This window comes from Fulmarus glacialis, unplaced genomic scaffold (genome assembly GCF_000690835.1).
Source record: "Fulmarus glacialis isolate BGI_N327 unplaced genomic scaffold, ASM69083v1 scaffold9837, whole genome shotgun sequence".
Taxonomy (NCBI): Eukaryota; Metazoa; Chordata; class Aves; order Procellariiformes; family Procellariidae; genus Fulmarus; species Fulmarus glacialis.
In genome coordinates, this window is record NW_009221280.1 from 12,170 (window position 1) to 32,073 (window position 19,904).

Consider the following 19,904-nt stretch of genomic DNA (forward strand, 5'->3'; position numbering starts at 1 on the left):
TTGGGCCTTAAATATACTGATAGCTTGACTCTACAGTGGGGAGTGTCATGACTGCTGTTGCTCATTTTCTCTTGAAGCCTTTTGTTTGACAGAAAATGCATATTTGCTGCTTATTGTTTGTAATATGTATTTTATATGTTTTCTCCCTCAGGTAGAATATAAGCGGGGACATGAAGAGAGAGTTTCGAAGTTCACCTCTGTTGTAGACACTCCAGATATACTTCATGCAAAGGTTGGAGGACAGCTTTCAAGTGATGTAAGTGAAACAAAATAGACTGACCTGTTTTTGACTCCTAAGAGCAAGTCTCTCTTAGGACATTTATAAATCACTTAAAAATATGAACATAAAGAAAAATAAAAAAATAATATTTGAAAGGCAGACTCTTGAAATATCTGTTGCCTTAAAATATTCTTGATACATTTTACCATTAAGTATTTAATACTTAGAGTTATAAAGACCATATTCAGTTCTAGGCCATTTTAGGGACTAACTGGCTGTCAGAACCGAAGGCAGACAACTAGTCTGTTCTATACCCAGCAACTGGCTGCCATGCAAAGTAAAGAAGGAAGCTGCCTGACTCTAATATTAATAAAGCAGGCATTGTGCGGTCAACTTTAGTATTTTCTTTAAACAACTGTGATGCATCCTATACGCTGAATGAGACACAGAGGTCCTGCAGAAGATACACTATCACATGGTTAAAGACTACATTGTAAAGCATACACACAAAGGAGGTAGATTCAGACTTCATGGTTTGTCATCCTTTTGGCAGATGACAGGCATCGAACGCCTGACTTTGCAACTTTAAGAATTGATTATGTGTGTAATTAAGATACATTTGATCTAATTGCTCCTGAATTGTCTTGGATTTTTACAGCTGAAATACACAGAAGACTTTGAAGAACGGAAAGGAAAAGGCAGCTTTCCTGCTATGATCACTCCAGCTTATCAAATAGCCAAGAGAGCGAATGAATTAGCCAGTGATGTAAGTGTCCAAAGCAAAGTCTCTTTTTGGGAAGAAAAGAATTAATTCTCACACAAATTTTGGATTAAAATGTTTACTGGCAGAAATTCCATGAGCATTGTGGAGTTATGTTAGCAGTGCACTTTATACACAGATTTTCAAGTGATTGTCTTTTGCAGGGACAAAGTTGAGGGGTTTTTCTGAGAGAAAATTAGGCATTTTATTTGTGAATCAACACTGGATTTTTGTGGGCAAAAGTGTCCCCTTTACCCAACCTTCTGTTGCATCCAGCTGAGAAGGAAGACAAGGAGTCAGCTGGAGGTCTTTGGTTTCATTCTGCCCAACCCAGTATGAGTTAGAGGGGCTGAAGTGCAGCTCTAATTTATACAGCCACAATATTTCTCGGTAACCTTGTATCAGGAGAGGGCTGTGTTTGCAGAGCTCTGCTTTGCCGTGACTTTCCATGTTCCCAGTGGGTCCTTATAGTTCATTCTCCTATTCCTTCTATTGTGCTGTTGCAGGATGAGGCTTTTATGGAAGTAGCTTCTTGAATAGCAGTTATATGCATAAAGTATATACACACACACGCACACACATACATATGCATGCATTTGACATAGACACAGATTTATAAAATATAGCTTTCTATTCCACTCATTTTACACTCCTTACTCTTGTTTTTTTTTTTTTAAACTCCTTGCTGTGCTGATCTTTATTGGCTTTCTTTTCCTCTCCAAACATAACAAAACCACAACACTCCTGTATTCTTTAAAAAGCATTGTAACAGGACATCAGTATTGCTTCAAAATGTACCGTTAATTGTGTTTTGTCATTGGAGACTGAAAGGAAAGCTCTTTTTGTTGGAGAAGATAACATATTGTGCTAACTCAATGGAAGTGAATTTAAAACGTTATTGGGAGTCATTGAGGAAAATAAGAAGAGATCTGTAATTTTGAAAGTGAAAACAACTGACTCTAAAACATTTAAATGTTTTTGTTTGCCTTTGATCTGTGGAAAACCCTTCATTTGTGTCAGCAAACACACATGGTGATTAAAGGGCAGCATCAGGTTATAGGCATTATTTTGACTTCATTAGTGTAAATCTTGGTCTAAACTTGAAGGTTGATTGCCTAAAATTCCCTTGATCATTGGGGATATCAGCATCTTTCAGAAACAAGCCCATTTATTAATGGCGTTCAGATGACCCTGTGGTAAAAAAAGTGCTCTGTGGTAACCATGAATTTACATTACAATCAGTTCTATTTTTTAACCTGCTGGAGCATCAGGGATTAGCCACTGACAAGCAGGGGGTACTGAACATGCTGAACTAATGGTCTGGGTTGAACTGGCAAGTCCCATGTTCCTAGTGCGTTAATAAAAAGTACACCACTATTTTTGTTTTTATATCTTCAAGTGGCATATTTGACTTTTGTAGATTGGTGGCAATGGGAATTTTGACAATATTTATTATCAACATGTGCATGTCGTTGATTATTATTTATTATGCAGCATCTGTGTACCAGACTAAACTCATCCAGATCATTCTTTTCCTTTTCTTTTTTCCTGTTAGGTAAAGTATCATCAAAGATATGAAAAAGAGATCAAGGGAAAAGCCAGCCATACAGCTGGAACAGATGTTACTTTTGCAAGAGAAAATGTAGATCAATATGGCCAGGTATGCAACATCCGAGAGATACCCATGCTGATGTTGATCATTACTATGGCTGATTGCTGAAGACTTTAGAAACTGCAGTGAGACCTATTTTCACTTTGCTTTCCTGTATGAGAAAGCAAGGTCTCAAAGGAAAAGATGGTGTGCAACAGCACCATGCTCTGAATGTGTAATATATTTGTCATTGGCACTTGCAAGATGAGACTACAAGGTACATGCACTGTCACTGCATGATCTTTATGGTAGGGTCATTCCAAAAGGTAAGCCTTTTGGCAAATTTTATCTGTGTACATGTATGCCCTATACATTTCTATTGCAGTGCTGTTACGTATCACACTGAAATTTGTTTACTTGTGTAAACTTTCCTATTCCATGAGAAAGAAAATGTAAATTCAGTTAGAAGAAAAAGTGAAAAGGCTATGAAATGGTAGAAAGTCAGTAGATAGTTAAGCATCTTTTCCCTGCCAGTATTTTTAGAAATCTTAGAAGCTTTGCAGCTCTAAATATGTGCAAATGGCACTGAAGATCATGCATGATCTCTTAGATTTCAGCTCTTCTACAAAAGTGGTATTGTAAGCTTGGCAAGTTGTAGTTCTTTGCATTTGTGGAACCAAATAGGCTTTAGGTCTGTTTTGGTCTGTGGCATTCATTTTGCTTTTATTTCATTTTTAAGGTAATGCAATTATTTTTGTGGTCTCCCAAAATGCATCCAAAGTTCTATTCCAATCAAGTTAGGGAAATAGTACAGCTAGATAGATCTGAATACAGCTAAAAAGAATTTGAAAGGAATTGAATAGTGGTTTTGTATAAAAAAACCTGTATGGTTAGTCTTAGGTTTTTCATCCTAGCTCCTCTTGAGACCTTTCTACTGTTTCTACTTCCTACATTCTACTTCGCAGAAATGAAGGAACAGGGAATATATTGTCCTAAGACATTTGGGAATTTTACGTTTCTTCACTTCTTCTGTCCAAACCTACATGTCGTAGTGTGTGAAAAGCAAACTATCCTTGAGGAATATGAGTTTAGAATATGTGACGATGAAGCCTTCAATTAGTTTCTGTCTTTTGAACTACTACAAGTTTTAGTAAGAATAAACAAATAAAGTGAATTTGAAAAAGTGCTAATTGCATTTTCAAGCATTGGAATGCTGCTATCTTTAGAATTAATTTAAGTTTTTTTTCTTTGCAAGTATCTTTGAAACTTCAGTCAAAGACTTCAAATTTAATTTGAGTTTTAATCTTCATAGATTGGATTCTGATATTTTTATTCAAATAAAATAGAGTCAGTGAAATTAATGGATCTTTCTGAGTGAAGCATGACTTAACATGGGTGAAGGGATTAGATTTCTAACTGTCGAGGTCGTGAGGGTACATCATACAGATATATATATGTAACATGAGACAATTTAAAATTCCTGAGTGCTGAACACCTGGTTTCTTCATGTTTAAAAATCTTAGAAGTGGCTAAAATTAATTATCTGGAACTTTGAAAATACTGGTTTGTAATATGAGCAGTTTTAGAAATGATATAAAAATGTATTTGAGAAAGAAGAAAAAGAAAATGGCAAGTTAGTCTCAAGAATTCAGACTCACGAATGGCATTTTAAAAAACTAACTCAGCTGATTAGTCAAGGATATTTTTTATTTTCTGTGCCTGTTTATAGAATAATGTAGATGCAATAACTATAACTACATTATATTGTTCACAAACTTACGATATGATCTATCTTACCATGTGACATTGATGGTGCACAAAATGATCTACAATGGATTGTTTTGCATTGAGAAGTCACAAAAGAGATACCCCAAATATTTATAGTCCTTTCTATCTGTGCTCTCCACGACATTCTTGACATGCCACATATTCTTTTTTTACTTAAACTGGCTCTTTACTACAAACGATTTACAAAATACTACAGAGAAGACACATTAAACTGTATCTTACTTGTTTGTATACTTAGCATATTCTCCCCAGATCTTGCCATAGAAAGCTTTGGGATGGTCATTGTGTATTACCATTTTAAAAAAAAGCTCCAATTATCAAATTGCTTTTCAAATTGTCAGACATTTACACATAAACTTATCTATAGATAGATTTTAGAGTATTAATTCTGCAACAATTGTTTTTCTAAATCCAGCAAATGGAATTTTGTGATTTTGTTCCCTAAGGATTTTACCACTTTAATATCTAGTTATATCTACTTCATTAATGAATCCCTCTTCAGAATATATCACTGTACTAAAGAAATATTATTTTTGGTCAGTTATGATGTGAGAAATGGCCATGGAGAGATCAAGAGGATTCTGTCACATCACAGAGGAAGTCTAACCCTATGCTAAACTTGGAAAGTTTAAGCAAATCTCCTGGCTGCCCAAACCATTAGATACTTTTATAGTCTTCCAGGGAAACATATATTGACAAAGAGAGGGGTAGCAGATATCATATCTGTAAGAACTGAGGTGAGATTAGAAGCATATATATCATTGTATACTTGAATACTATCTTGACCGTAGCTAATTGCTACCTAAATTTCTCTTGCAATGCAACACGAGTAATTTTACAGGCACAATTAATTTAATGGGTGATTTTATTCTTACAGTTGGTCATTTTATTCTCTTTTTCTTAAAAAAAAAATACAATGAAGCAATGAACTTTCCTACTAACGAGGACTATGGGGCTTTGTGAAATCACCCAAGGCCCCACCTGCTCATGTATGATGAGTAAACACTCTGAATTTTCTTCAGGATTATATGGATGAGTATGAAGAACGCAGAGGGAAAGGAAGCTTTCCTGCTATGATCACTCCAGCTTATCAAAATGCCAAGAAAGCAAATGAATTAGCAAGTGATGTAAGTATGAAACCTGAATCAATACAAATCATAAACAATTAAAACCAGCAGTTTGTCAGAGCAGTGCCTAGGAGGAGAATGCTAAAATTACACTTGAGAAGTAAACAACAGTGACATTTCACTGCGTTGCTGGGAACTGGATGGCTCAGGGGATTAATAATATCCATTAATAGAAGGGGGCACAGCTCCAACTTGCATGAGGGAGGAGATGGATGTAGCAACTAATGGGGATCCCTACTGTTAGGTTAACCCTCCTGGCAAATCTGCACCTGTATTATTAATGAAACCTTCAACTGCCTTAATCATCCTGTGGACTACTGTGGTATTCCCAGTAGTGAATAAATGGAGGATGAATAAGCTGAACTGGTTTTGGTATTTTGATGTATCATGCCTCTAGCACAAAGCAAGTTATATGGAGGAAAAGAAACCATAGAGTATGACACTGTCACTTCACAAGGCTGAGCTTGTTTCTAGGCTGGGGATTTTTAGTTTTGGGTGGTAAGCTAAAGAATGGGAAAAAAGGCGGTGATGTGTGATCCTTGCATGCAGCCTGTTGATTAAAGAGCCTCAGCTCTATTTGAGGAGACCGTTTCTAGTAGTGACAAAAAATGGGTCAGTCTGTAGGTCACTACCCTGTGGCTGCTGTGAAGGGTTCCTGTGAGTGACAACCTTTGTAATGTGGACACCTGTCCTCCATGGGGCTATCTGAGCTGATGGGCTCAGCCTGTTTTCTGGGGAGCTAACAGATGGTTGAGTCTTTCAGCTTGTACTAGCCTGGACTAGACACTAGCAGTAAACTAGAGTGAAAGGATCAGTCATATTCTGTTACCTGAGCTTATGACTGAGAGAATGTAAAAAACCCGAAACCTTCTGTGACCAATCCCTATTTTGATGACAAACTCAGTGATCCCCTGTTTAAACCTGAAATATTTAACCTTTCCAGATAAAGATGGCAGTTTCATCTTTTTTTCAAAAATGCGAATGGTCAGCAGTTTCTTTATTAATTTGTAATACCTGGAGTGAGGAGAAGCATTGGTTCATGGCAGTAACTTTAACAAAGTAGAGTACTTACCAAGCTGCTTCATATCTTTAAAGCCTGAGAATCTGTGTGCAGACATGGAAAATAAAATAAAAACCACTTCACACTTCAGCAAATTTTAAATAATATGTTGGGTTTTTTTTAATATTATAAATCTAATTTTTAAAGCAGTAACATAAGACAAAGAATATAAGCATCTCCTTGTATGCAAGGAATATTGAAATGTATTCTCAACAGGATTTTTTCTGGACAAAGGGCCAATATAAGTATTATCTCTTTTCACCCATCCTCAATTTAAGTCAATAACCTGATGTCTAAACAAAATTAACAGATCCCTTATTTCAGTATTGATTTGGTAGAGAAATATCATTGTCTTAAAACATTATAAGTGCAAAAATATATATCCTTCTCAAAAAGCTGGTTTCTGCAAAAGGAAAAGTTTGCAGAGCATTTGATGACTATCTTTAATTCTCTGACTAGAAGTCTAAAATTAAAGTACTGAGAATTAACTTCAGTAATAGAAGAGCACACAAGCTCCAGCCGGTCACTAGCCAAGAATCTGCTGTTATCAGTTCAAGCTATGAACAGCAACCAGTGCTGTTCAATCTATGTAAAAAATGGATTAAAAAAAATGCTGTCTAGTGAAGTGGCTTGGCAGGGATTGTTAGGGCTGTGATTTTATATGTGGTTTATTTCAGAAAGTAACAACTTGCAGTGTTTCAACTTAGCAAGTTCTATTTGCTTATCAAAGCAAGAATAGGAAAAATCTTATCCCGACTCATGAAGGCCGTCTAAACAGCAATGCTGAAAAGGTAGACATCTATTTTATAATTTTCCCTACTTCTTTTCAGATAAAATACAAGAAAGATCTTTCCAAGATGAAAGGTGCAGCTCACTTTCACTCCCTAACGGCTGAAGACAACTTAGTCCTTAAACAAGCCCAAAGTGTTAACAAGCTTGTCAGTGAGGTAAGGGGTTGAATCAGTCTGTTAACAAGTCTGAGAGCAGCTCATACAAACATTTGTGTCTGGTGGGTAAGGACTACAAATATAAAAAGCTGTTGTTCTTATTGCCCTGTACGTAACAAAAATTATCTGTGTATAGCACAACAACTGGAGAGAAAGGTGCAAGAACAGATCTTCAGTGGTGTTATCTGGAACTTCCAATGATCTGTATGAACGTATGGGAAATTAACCCCAGAAGAGTAATTCTAATTCTAGCCACATGAAGAATAGAAATCTAAAAAAAACCCCTGAATTGTGCTGTTAATGTGCTGTGAAGTTATCATCATAAATGCTTTAGCATGACTTGGCTGTGTAACTTAGAGTATTTCAAAGAAGGTTCTAGTGATAATTAAAAAGCAACACCAGCAGGGCCAAAATTTGTGCCTTTCTATTAATGCAGGTTTCTGTTTTCTTCCATCACGTGAAAGACTCTGAGTTACTCATAATGCATTCTTCTTCTGCTTGGCAAGGGAAGATTGCTAGGGAATTCTCAGTAGATTCTGAATTATTAATTTATTTATAGTGTCATATCAGCTATAAAGCTATTAATAAACGTGAGTTTCTAGAGCTTCCCCATGGCAGTTTAAAAACTTATACTCTTGAGATGTCAAAGTATAAAACCTTCAATAATGAAAAACCCTTGGAAGTAGGACTGGAAGGGGCCTCCTGGGCCAATGATTCCTGCCTCCTGCTGTTTCGGCACAGTATTGTATAATCCTCTTCTTCTAATTTCTAGCCTACATTTATTCCTGTCCATTTTATTACTATTGCATTTTGTGCCAACATTGCCTTTTAGTTTAAAAAGTTCTTCTCCTTGCATGATTACCTTTCTGAAATGTTTACAAATAGGTATCATTTTCTTCTCTCTGACTTTGTTTTCCCAGACTAAGCAAGCCAAATTCTTCTCATCTCTCACAGTCTTTCACTGCAGCTGTTATAGGCTGAGTGCATGTTCCTTACTCTTATGCACATAAGTTCTTGATGAGGTCTTGCTGGAACCTGGTACATAGCACGCACAGCTCCCAGTGCTTGCTCAAAAGTCTCCTCTTGCTCCTGCCTTGGACTGCATTTGCCTTTTTCATGGCTGTGTTACTTTGCCATCTCTCCATCTTTCTGTGGTCAGCCTACATATGAACAGTTTTCTCTTTCTTAGCCTTTCCAGGTGATGTGCTCCTATAGCTGAATTTTTTATGACTACTCCCTACATATATTAACCTCTACATTGCTGAATTTGGTCCCATTTCTATTATCCGGTTTTAATATCACCTCCAACATACCTACTTCAGAGCAAAGGTACTTAATGAAAATACTAAACCAATTCTGTATTTAAACTTACTCTGAAGAATTCTGCTGGTAAACTTCCCCCTGTTCAATTCTTGTGTTGAAAAACACCCATTGCTTTTTCTGCTTTCATTTGCTCCACACTCACCTTAAAATTCCTTCGCAGATCTTTTTCTTTGTTAATAATTTTCCCCATGGCACTGTCTCATACACTTTGCTGAGGTCCAAATGGATAAAATTGATTGCATTTCTTTTGCCTATAAAATGAGAACTGAGTATAAGAAAATCATCTTCATGTGATCTTCATCTTTCATCATATGCCGTCTGATGAAAGCCATGTATCAAAATCTCTGAACAGTGGGTCTGGCTAGTAAAAAGTGTGTGGAGGAACTTGACAGAGCAGGTTAAAGTTTTACCGTATCTTTCCCTTGTGCATTTTTGTCACTAAGGTAGAGTATAAGAAGGATCTCGGAAACAACAGAGGCTACAGCATGAACTACTGTGATACTCCGCAATTCAAGAATGTGAGCAAGATCTCGAAATTCACCAGTGATGTAAGTTTTCAGTACCTCATGTGTAGCTTGCTTAACTTTGTAGCTGCTGGAATCGCAAGTCATCTGTTTGTGTATTTCAGATAAGCGTGCACTGGGAATTTGATTATAACTGATTTTAACCCATGTCTGTACAGCACCTGTCCTAGTCTGTCCTTACAGATCAGTGGGGCTCATTTTATAAAGAATTATGAAAAGCACTATTATGGTATTTGGAAGAGAGGTTACTTACAATGGACTGCTAATCTATACAAGTAGCTGGCAGTTGCTACTGTTATCTATCATAACTATTACTTGTTTCATTGTGTATGTCCATTTCCTGACCGGAAAGGTAGGCAAAAGATACTTTACCAGAGTTAATGTCAGAGAGGAACATGTTTACTGCATGAAAGAAATCAATTAATAATGATACTGCTTGTATCTCATGATACTGAAGTATAGTTTTGCTTTATATTGCTTGCTATCATTCTCTGAAATCCAGGAGGAGTAATTCTTTTGCCATACAGATGAGATGGAAGAGTGGTTAATTTATCTTATTGTCGAATACCCTGCTCTGGGCTTGGTGAAAGCTGCACCAAAACAGTCCAGTTTTGGTAGATGGTTATATGTTCATTTGTTTATATACAAATAATGCTTCACTGCAACTTTGTTCTAATATTTATTTCTGATTAAATAATATGCAGCAATAGAATGAGGAGGTATCTCCTTTATGTGGCATCCAGGTGATCTGAAGAATATGTGAATCACATCTTTTAAAACAGGAAACTCACAGAGGGTTTTAGTTTTTATTTTTTTAAAGTACCAAGGTCGTTGTGGACTCCTGAGTTTCTGTAGTGGTGCACCAGTAGTAGACCACAGCTGTCATAATTTGTCTCACTGCTGTAACACATGGAAACTCATAGAAAAACTAAATATATTTTTTCAGAGTATTTTTGCTTTTTTTTTGTACAGCTTAAATACAAAGAAACCTACCAGAACCAGATGAAAGGTCATTATGTAGGTGTCGGCATGGACAAGCGAATGCTACATGCTATGAAAGTTGGCAGCTTGGCAAGCAATGTAAGTCTTTTTTAATCACACTTGTATGGTTGTTGTCTTTAAGTTTTTCCAGAATTAAGTTGATAGAAAACTTTAGATCATATTGTACTGGGTGTCTGAAGGATAGATATGTTGAGAAGAGGGGAAATTCTAGAAACCCTTTTGTACTGATTTGTAGCTCACTGTGTGGAAGAAGTTAAAATAAGCAAATTCAGTGATCTGGCAACATACTGAGCTCCTTCAGTTTTCTTTGACATCAGTAGGATGCTGAAGGTTGCATGCCACCACCCCCAGGGTCAGACCTTTGCTGAAAAAACAGTCTTTAAGGAAGATTTCTGGATTCCAATTTAATTTACTGGGTTAGTCAAGAAGCTATTTCGTTACATACCATTCCTTCAAGTACATTATTTACAAATCTGTAAGAAGCTTGAGAACTAAGCAGAAAGATAAAAGAGATGTGTCATAGGTGGAAGTTAAGTTAATGCTTCCACTGTTGGCATTGGATTAATTGAGGAGCTGAAAAAGAATCAATTAGTGGCTAAACTATGCAAATAATTTCATTTTCTTTGTCACTCATGACATTGAACTTACTTTGTTTCCTGCATTTAATATTAATATTATTGTTTCTCCTTTCCTCTTGACTGATAATTATTCAAACAACTGACAGCTTAAAAAAAAAGAATGATTTTTTTTTTTTTGTTCTCCCTGTGTTTCAGATAGCCTATAAATCTGATTACAAACATGACGGTGTAGACTACAATTACCCAGCTACTCTCGCTCCTTCGTATCAGACAACAAGGAAGTTGGTCCCTTTGAAAGATGTAAATAATTTTATGGTTTTTTTTTTCTATGACTTGCATGGCTCATCATCTCTCTGTAGGAGAGATTGTGATAGATTGCATATGTCAAATGATGATTTAATCATGGGAGCAAACAGCTAGTGATAACAAAGTTAAAGCAAAAAAGTGCAGGAAGTCAGGAGGGCTCAGAGGAATAGGAAGTGCTGCCACCTCCTGTCATTGGCTTCAGTTCAGCACAGATTGTACAGTTGTGAAATGAGTGAGTTCTGCCATATCTCTAGTCTGTGTTGCAAAACATCTCACCATCCTGCGCAGCTTCAACAGCAGCATCAAGCACTGAAAAGACAGGGAGACTTAAACAGGCTTCTCATAATTTGTGAATTCCCTGAAGATAGGTGTTCGCCTTTGAAGGGAACTAGTTGGTCATATAACCTTCCTTATGCCTGTGGTTGGTGCGGGAGAGGTGCCCTTTGTGCTTGGAGTTGAGTTACTGATGGGACAATGTGAAGAAATTTGTGTACTGCTGTGGTTATATGTGCTCTACAGGTAAATGGAGGACGTCAGACTGTAGAGGATACCACACTGTCACCTCTCACAAGCATTAAAGGCTTGATTGATCTCATCTGATCATTGGGAACTTAACCTGTGCCTTAGTTAGGAGCACAGTCACCAGGCATTAGTTATAAAATCAACAGGAAGAGAGCAGCACCTCTGCAGGGCATTTCTGACTAAGATGCATATAACCTGTCTTTCCACTGAAATTGCAAGAAACCAGGGGCAAGATGCCTTAGAGAGGGCATTAACATTATATGAGATTTATCTGGGCCTAAATACCTCTTCCAAGAAAAAGGTGGTAGCATGAAGAGGTAGAATTGAGAACCCTGATGTTTTGAGGAAGTACTTGATATACTTCAACTGTAAGATGCACTATTGCCTCTTCAGCAGTAATTTCAGTTTTGTCTTTGAAAAAGCCTAAAGAAGTAAAGTTCAGAGTTTGATTGCTGAGTGTGTGAGAATTGTAATCTTAAAGAGTTCAAAGTAAGCATGAATTCATGTCCAAAATGTACAAATTAGTTCTACCCACTCTAAACATTTCAGCACTACCTGTGGCTCTACAATTCATAGTCAGCATCTGGGTTTGAAGCACGTAAATCAATTGGCCACAGAGACTCAGTTGCACTAGTCATGATCATCATCTAGTAGTTTGAAACAGTCCCAGGTCTCGTCTGCTCACTGATAACCAGCAGGCTTACTTTGAACTCTTTAAGAATACAACTCTCACACACTAAGCAATCACAAGTAGCAGTAAATACACAGTTTCAGTTAAAAAGAAATGATCCCTTTCTGTGGAATTAAAATTCTCTCTGTCTCTGTAAAGAAGCAAATGAACTGTTTTAAGTACCTTGATCACTTTGGACCTGTGAGATAATTCATGCCTTTTTTCCTAGTTTTTGTCATTATGGCAGAAAGAACAAGTTTACGTTAGGATACCTGACATAAGAAGGTTCGCATTAAAATAGTTTCAGTAGCTCAAAGTCTCTAGAAATATACTCCGCTTTACTGGAAAAAAGTGTTCTTAAGAAACTAGGTTTAATCAATGTGATTTGCAGTGTTTGCAAAGTGGTGATTAACTACAGTGAATGTTAATTAAGGCCTACAGAGAATAATAATTGTGTCCTGCAGTGTAGCACTGAGTCCTTTGGCAGCAACAGGTTTGAAAGAAAGCTTCTCCATGATTTTTTTATCTTGCATAATTTTCGGATTTAATATATTTATTTTATAGCTTATTATTGCTGGTACCATGTTAATGTGTTAGGAATTTAGTGGGCTCCAATCCTATCAATGGCTGACATTAAAATGACTTTTTTTGTATCATAAATATATATTTTTCTTCTCTCATCATCCACACAAAACTGTTACCACACAGGGAAATTCTGTCATTAATTATTACATTAAAACTCAGTAAAGACAAAGTGTAAGAGAGTTCATTTGCTCTGCACAGCATTAAACTGGACAGACCTCTTAACAGACAGTTACAATGTTCCTTTATAAAGATAGTCTGATAAAGATAAAAATATTCTAAGTGATGGTTAAGAGTATCAGTTTTTTAGGAATGCTTTGGGGGACCAGCTGAATCTGCATTTTTTAAGAATTCATGGTTTTGAGGGAGAGGGATTATAAATGAAGTTCATTTTCAAAGTGGAATAAAAACTGTGACCTCAGACTAGGAAATTTTCAGAGCATTAACTCAGATCTCATCCAAGAGATCCTGGTGTTTTTCCTCACCTCAATTTATTATGTTTTAAGTAATGATTTATCCAGAGTATTAGCTAACAAAACTTTGTCTACTCAATCTCTCATTTTCCAGTCTGAATATTTCTTCCTTTATTAAATCTTTTTTTTATTTTATCTTAAATTAGGTAAACTACAGGCAAAGCATAGATAAGCTGAAGTACAGTTCTGTTGCCAGCACTCCACAAATTGCTCAAGCCAAAATAAATGCACAGCAACTCAGTGATGTAAGTTCTGTCATCATTAGTCACCATTGTTTATTAGAATTATGAGATAATTTTATTTCATAGCATTTGTAGCACTTAAGTGTTTTTATTCTTGATAGTTCATCAGCAGATTTACAACCAAAACAAGAATACAAATTGAATGAAATCACTTCCAAAAATGTGGCAAGCCTACCAGTAGATCTAATATTTTCCTCCATTTTTAAGATTTGCATTAGTGTGCTTTGTTAGGGATTTATCTTCTGTATATCTATTAATGCATGTTTTTTAATAATATATTTTCTACTTATAGATAATCAGTAACTATTCTATTTATAGAATAATTATTATACTTCCTAGTACCTAGGTAAAAGTTATAATTGCCTTATCACCCTCATATTTATGTCAGCCATACCTATGAGTGTTTCTGTAACATATGGCACTAATAGCCTGAAATTCAACAGCAGTCAGTTGGTGTAACAGTCATATTTTTAGTGAGTTAAAAATAACTGTGTTTGGTTTTGAATTTTTCAACATATGGCAGTTGAACTACCGAGCCCAGTATGAGAAGACAAAAACAAATTACACTCTACCTCAGGATGTACCTCAGTTAGTCAAGGCAAAAGCCAATGCTGAGTTATACAGTGAGGTAAGCCAAGCGATGTGGAAATATTGGTATTCATGATGTTGTTAATAGACAGAAATTAATGTAAAGATGATGACAGTGTTTCTGGAAGCATTCAGCATTTATCATTGGTCTTTATTAAACAACATGAGGTATGGTACCCAGAATAGATAGGGATACAATCTCTAGTATAGTGAAACTACTAGACTGTTTTTCTCAAGAATTTTTCAGATTATTTGAATTTGTTTAGTAAATCAGTGTTCACTTCATAAAATTAAGTGATTCTGAGGTGGTATTTGTATGAAGTACCAACATTTGCACAGTTCTGATAACTCAAAGTCCACTGAAGTCAATGGAAAGAAACCCAGTGACTTCAGTGGACTTGGATCAAGCCCACAGTTGCTGCTATTCATAATACATGACAATATGTAGTGATTTACTTAGAGACCTGGCTGTTAAAATCAATCACAAGAAAAGTTTAACTTCTATTTAATTTTTAAAGTATTTTTCAGGCTACCATTGTTGTAGATAGTTTTGGAGGGAAAAAAGCCCAACAGGACAAATAAATGCAAAACCAGAAAAAAACTCTGAACTTATTACTGGTGTGACTGTTATTTTTGAACCAGTTTCAAAATTTTTCATGGTTTTGGGTTGGCATTACTGCAAGTTTTTCCTGGCATATTCATACCTTGTGTTCTTTCCCTGAGTTTTATTTGAGCTGCATTGGTGAAGTGTTGTGGAGCAATACTCTTTGTGGTTATAATGTGTTGGGATGCATGCTCATTGTTAGATATTAGTAAAATATAACCATACAAAAAGCCAAATCCAGAAATCAGGGCTTCCTGAATACTTCAGTAGGTGCATGCATAGTATGCATGAAGGCATACTTGATCCTGCTCTGATGGAATTTCAAGTGGAACCTTGAAAAAGAGCTTAAACAAGTAGTACTTTAACTTCCATTAACTTTCAGAAGTTAAGCATGTGATTCTCATGCATTTTATCTATGTTTGTGATATATTGTGGCTCATGAGTGTGCTTTTGAAGCAAATCTCCTGATCATAAGGGTTGCTTCACTGAGCTTTGCTTCATATTGTGGGGTGGTCTCAGAGCACATGAACTGGATTCCTTTTGAATGAAGCCAAACTGAAAGATGCTCTCCAGCAGCTCACATAAAGAACTGCAGCTACAAATAGGCATTCAGTGCATGGGACCTGACTAGCTCTAGTTTGGTGGGGGCAGGTGGAAGAAAAATCCTGAAATGAGTAGTGTGATGTCTGATTCTGAGCACCAGCTGTTCAGCCCTATAGATCAGGTCCTATTGATCTACACTATTTGTGTATGTAGACATAACCGCAGGCACTTTTGAAAAACCTTCCCTCCCCCATGCCTGTTTAAAATTGAGAGCTATTGGAGCATGTCCTGGGATTTAAAGTGCCTGTAAACTCCAAGAATAAAATTCTTGTGGACCGAGCATATTTATACTTCTGTTTTGCTCTTAGTAATTTTCATGTTTGTTTGAAGATCTTGTGTATTTATGCGTTAGTGACGTGTTGCTGTCTTTCCTTTCTCAGATTAAGTACAAAGAAGGCTGGGAGAAGAGTAAGGGCCAGGGCTTTGAAATGAAACTTGATTCTCTGCCGTTACTTGCTGCCAAAGCTTCAAGGGATCTTGCCAGTGATGTAAGTTATATTTAATTACTTAGGAATTATTCTTTATATAAGTTGCTATAGTACAGGGAAATAAAGCTTAGCTCACTTCATCTGGATTTTTGAGTCCTGCATTTGGCTGTCCATCTTTCTCAATAGCTGATGAACAGTTGGAAACTTTCTTAGACTCTGCTATGAAATTTCACTCTCTGAAATTTATTTTTTTAAATACAAGTGTACAGAAGGAAGCAAATTTTGCAAAACTATAATGGCTCAATCCTCCCTTAATAAAATTAAGTGTTTTGAATTGTTTATAACCTCAAAAATACTGTTATCATCCACTGCAAAGGGAATGCATATTTCTTTAATCTGCTTCTTCAACATAAACACATGTATATAAAAAAATTTCCAAACAAACTCTTTTTAAACAACTTATTTCATTATTCTTAACTTGTGGAGAGGCAGAAAAGGAAGAAACTTTTCCGGCAGCTGGAAAGTGTTCAGCAATGATGGTGATTCCGAAATCCCACCTCATTAAGAAAATCAAATCTTGAATTCCTTGCTTGGTTTTTAAATGATTGATTTCTTATCTTTTACTTTAAGAACCAGATAATTTAGCTAATCAGAAGACTTTAAGTTTATAAGCATATCCACCTCAGAGGAGTGAGCGTTAAAGAATGAGGTTAAAGACAACATAAATGAGACCAACCTTGCATCTTTGGGAATTTCTGAGAAAATCTGGGAAATCTAAAGTGACAAAGTGAGAATCAGACTAAGCCCTTGTAAATTTTGACCATCTAAATCACCAGTGAAAAACATATTGCTTATCTCTTGGGTAATTGGAAATGTTCTTTGACTTAAACTATTTTTTTTCACAGATTAAATATAAAGAAGAATATGAAAAAACAAAAGGAAAAGCAATTGGAACCAAAGATTCAAGACTTTTGCACTCTCTGCAGGTGGCCAAGATGAGTAGTGAGGTAAATTATTTATTTCTCTTACTCAGAAAGTGTTTTTCATAATTATGAATCTTTCAGCAATGATATGCAATCTACCACTGTTAGTGCTTTCATTATAAGAAATTCTTGGAAATGTTTAACAAAAATTTTTTTCCTTCCTCCGCCTGATAATCTGCAATGATTGCACAGTATTTTTGTTCTCATAGGGAATTTTGGGTTGATGGTGTCCTTATTTTGGGGCAGGAAAATAACATCCTATTAAAACCCCAATATAAACACTTCTACATAAAACTTTCAAGCAGGTAAAAGTATGCTTAAATGCAAGATGTACTGTAATAGAGAAGATGTCTCTAGAGTCTGCAAAATTCATCCTGCCATCTGTTTTGTGGATCTCTCATAGGACCTGATTTCTACATGTGTGTTTTGCCTAATGTGCGTAAGGACCCAAAGAAGAGTAGAGATTTAAGATAGCTTTGGCTTTGCAATACACTGATACAGACAACTTACTTTCATTCCTTTTATTTCTAGATTGTCTACAAAAAAGATTTTGAGGAGAGTAAGACCCATTTCCATCTGCCTATGGATATGATAATCTTGAGACATGCTAAGAAGGCCCAGGCACTTGCTAGTGACTTAGATTATAGAAAGAGACTCCATGAATACACAGTGGTTCCAGAAGATATGAAGACCAAATGGGCAAAGAAGGCCTATGGTCTCCAGAGTGATGTAAGATGATGTATACTCAGCTTAACTGTTACAAGCAGTATGAGTGTTTATAGACTTTTTCAGTTTGACATTAATTCTCGTTTCATTTGCTCTATGACTTTTTAAAATGTCTTTGCAATGTCTTTGAAACTGCAAGGGGTGTACATGTTCACATGCAAACAGTGTACATGCAAACAGTTCCCCATGCCAATAACTGTCATTTTCCTCTACAGCTTCGATATAGGGCAGATCTGATGTGGATGAAAGGAGCTGGGTGTATCACAGAAGGAAGTCTTAATATACAACAAGCCAAAAAGGCAGGAGATTTGGTCAGTGAGGTAAGCAAAGTGCTCAGGCTTCTCTCTGTTGTTTATTCAAAGGTTTATGCACACTTATTCCACTACATTATGTGGAATAGGTAAGGAATTCCTAAGATGGAAAATCTGAGAAATGGAAGAACGATGATGGACATCGTTTAGTTATTCTACAGTTTAGGAGATCCTGGGTTAGAGGTTAAAAATACGTTTTCCCATTATATGATTATTGTGTCAAGTTTGTGAGGCAGAAGTCCCTATAATTGTGCTTCCACCTCTTTTCCTTCACCTGCCCATTTTGCAGAGCGGCATTGAAATGAATTAGAATTTCCTATGGTACATGCTACATGAAGTACATAGAGTTTTAAGGAACAGTGTTGAAAAATTAGATATTTGTTAGCCATGTTTGGAAATTTCCTTGCTGTTCAGCAAATAAGGGCTATGTCTTTACTGGCTGCTTCAGCTTGTGCTGCTTTTCATTGCTTTCACTTGATTAATTCATGGTTTTGCACTGCCTTTAACCTTATGGAAGTGCACTTCCTCAGCTGCTTAGCTATGGTTGAGTTGTCTCACTAGTGCTAGGAAAACTAGAGGACAGACAGAAGAATAAATTAGAGGAAGTTTGACATGAAGGATAAAATCCCGCTTAGTGCTGGAGGAAGGAACACAAGCCAGTTAGTTATTGGAGATCATGCCTCTCTGATACCTTGGGTCTCTGACATCCTCTCACTGCTCCTGCAAGGAGAAAAAAAAAAATCTTAGAAACAAAAGAAGAGCAGCTCCTCTCAGATCTGGTGTCTTGCTAGGGATAGACTGACATCTGCTGCTGTGGTGTGCTGTAGTATTAATCACTTCCACAAATATTTAATCCATAATGATCTGCCTTTTCATTCCAGTGCTGTGTAAGGCCAAGAGATGGCTGACAATCACTTAAACTGGAGACTGGTGGATATTGTTTTAGAGATCTCTATTGCCATACGGAGCCTGGCATTTTGTCATTTCTTTGCAGAATGTCACCACATTGTGTTCCATACAATGTGACAAAACATGCTGGTTTTAATCTGCCTCCCTCCCTTCCAGGCTCCTAAAATAAAGCGATGAGAACCTCTTTGAAGTGCTGCATGCTTTTTTAACTTCTGTTTTGTGTTCCCCTGGCAGAGACACAGTGTAAACTGATCTGTTCACCCATCACTTCAAACAGAAGGATTTCTCTCCTGAAATGCCAGATAATGAGAAAATGCATTTACACCTTTTCTAGGTGGAATGCCCCACTTCATGGTTGAACTGTTAGAATAAGAATTTGACTAAAGTATATAAGAAGTGTTTGCCTGGTCTCCTCTATCATACTGTCGTCTTGAAATAGGGTGCTGCATTTCCTTGTACTGCCTCAAAGATAGAAAGAGATGCTTAACTTGCTCTCCAATGAGTGATGCAAAAGGCTCAGGCAGTGACATTGATTCAAAACAGACCTGATCCAAAGCCTGATGAAGTCAATGGAAGTTTCCCATTCACTTAGGTGTGTTTCAGGTGTAAAGTAAAAAGTAAGATGGAATAAAAGTAAGGGAAGTCTTATTTACCAGACTAGAAATGTTAGTCTCTATGCAAATTTGTCCTTTCAAATAGATTCTGTAGAAGTACTGGTACCAGAGGATGAATGGAGCACAGTGTTTCTTCCCACATCCAGGACTTGAGCCTTGCAGAGGGCTGTCATAGCTGTTGCTCCCAGAAAGGCTTGACTGCAGTGTCCGTGCTGAGCTCTCCTTTGAAAAGAACTGGGAGATGGTGGGGAAGATCTTGAATTAAAGTTGCTTTCAGGCCACTGAAATTGCCCATTCTAATTTAATTGATAATTTAGAAATGTCTTAATAATTTAAAAATATCTCAGTAACACACTTTCAGTGATTTGAACAACACGTGCACATGCTTGAGAAGTATCATGTAAGAAAACGAGATAGTGATAC

The 19,904-nt window shown here is 36.5% G+C and overlaps 1 protein-coding gene across 1 annotated transcript in view; it reads left to right on the forward strand.

Moving 5' to 3' along the window:
- NRAP (nebulin-related anchoring protein) overlaps positions 1–19,904 on the forward strand; it is a 54,225-nt gene that overhangs the window by 6,376 nt on the left and 27,945 nt on the right. Inside the window, exons 7-20 of the mRNA XM_009581047.1 lie at positions 152–256; positions 879–986; positions 2,536–2,640; positions 5,382–5,486; positions 7,377–7,493; positions 9,260–9,364; positions 10,313–10,420; positions 11,116–11,220; positions 13,620–13,718; positions 14,239–14,343; positions 15,891–15,998; positions 16,844–16,945; positions 17,453–17,650; positions 17,863–17,967. Of these exons, the coding sequence (XP_009579342.1) occupies positions 152–256; positions 879–986; positions 2,536–2,640; positions 5,382–5,486; positions 7,377–7,493; positions 9,260–9,364; positions 10,313–10,420; positions 11,116–11,220; positions 13,620–13,718; positions 14,239–14,343; positions 15,891–15,998; positions 16,844–16,945; positions 17,453–17,650; positions 17,863–17,967 (1,575 nt within the window). The remainder of the gene's footprint in view (positions 1–151; positions 257–878; positions 987–2,535; positions 2,641–5,381; positions 5,487–7,376; positions 7,494–9,259; positions 9,365–10,312; positions 10,421–11,115; positions 11,221–13,619; positions 13,719–14,238; positions 14,344–15,890; positions 15,999–16,843; positions 16,946–17,452; positions 17,651–17,862; positions 17,968–19,904) is intronic.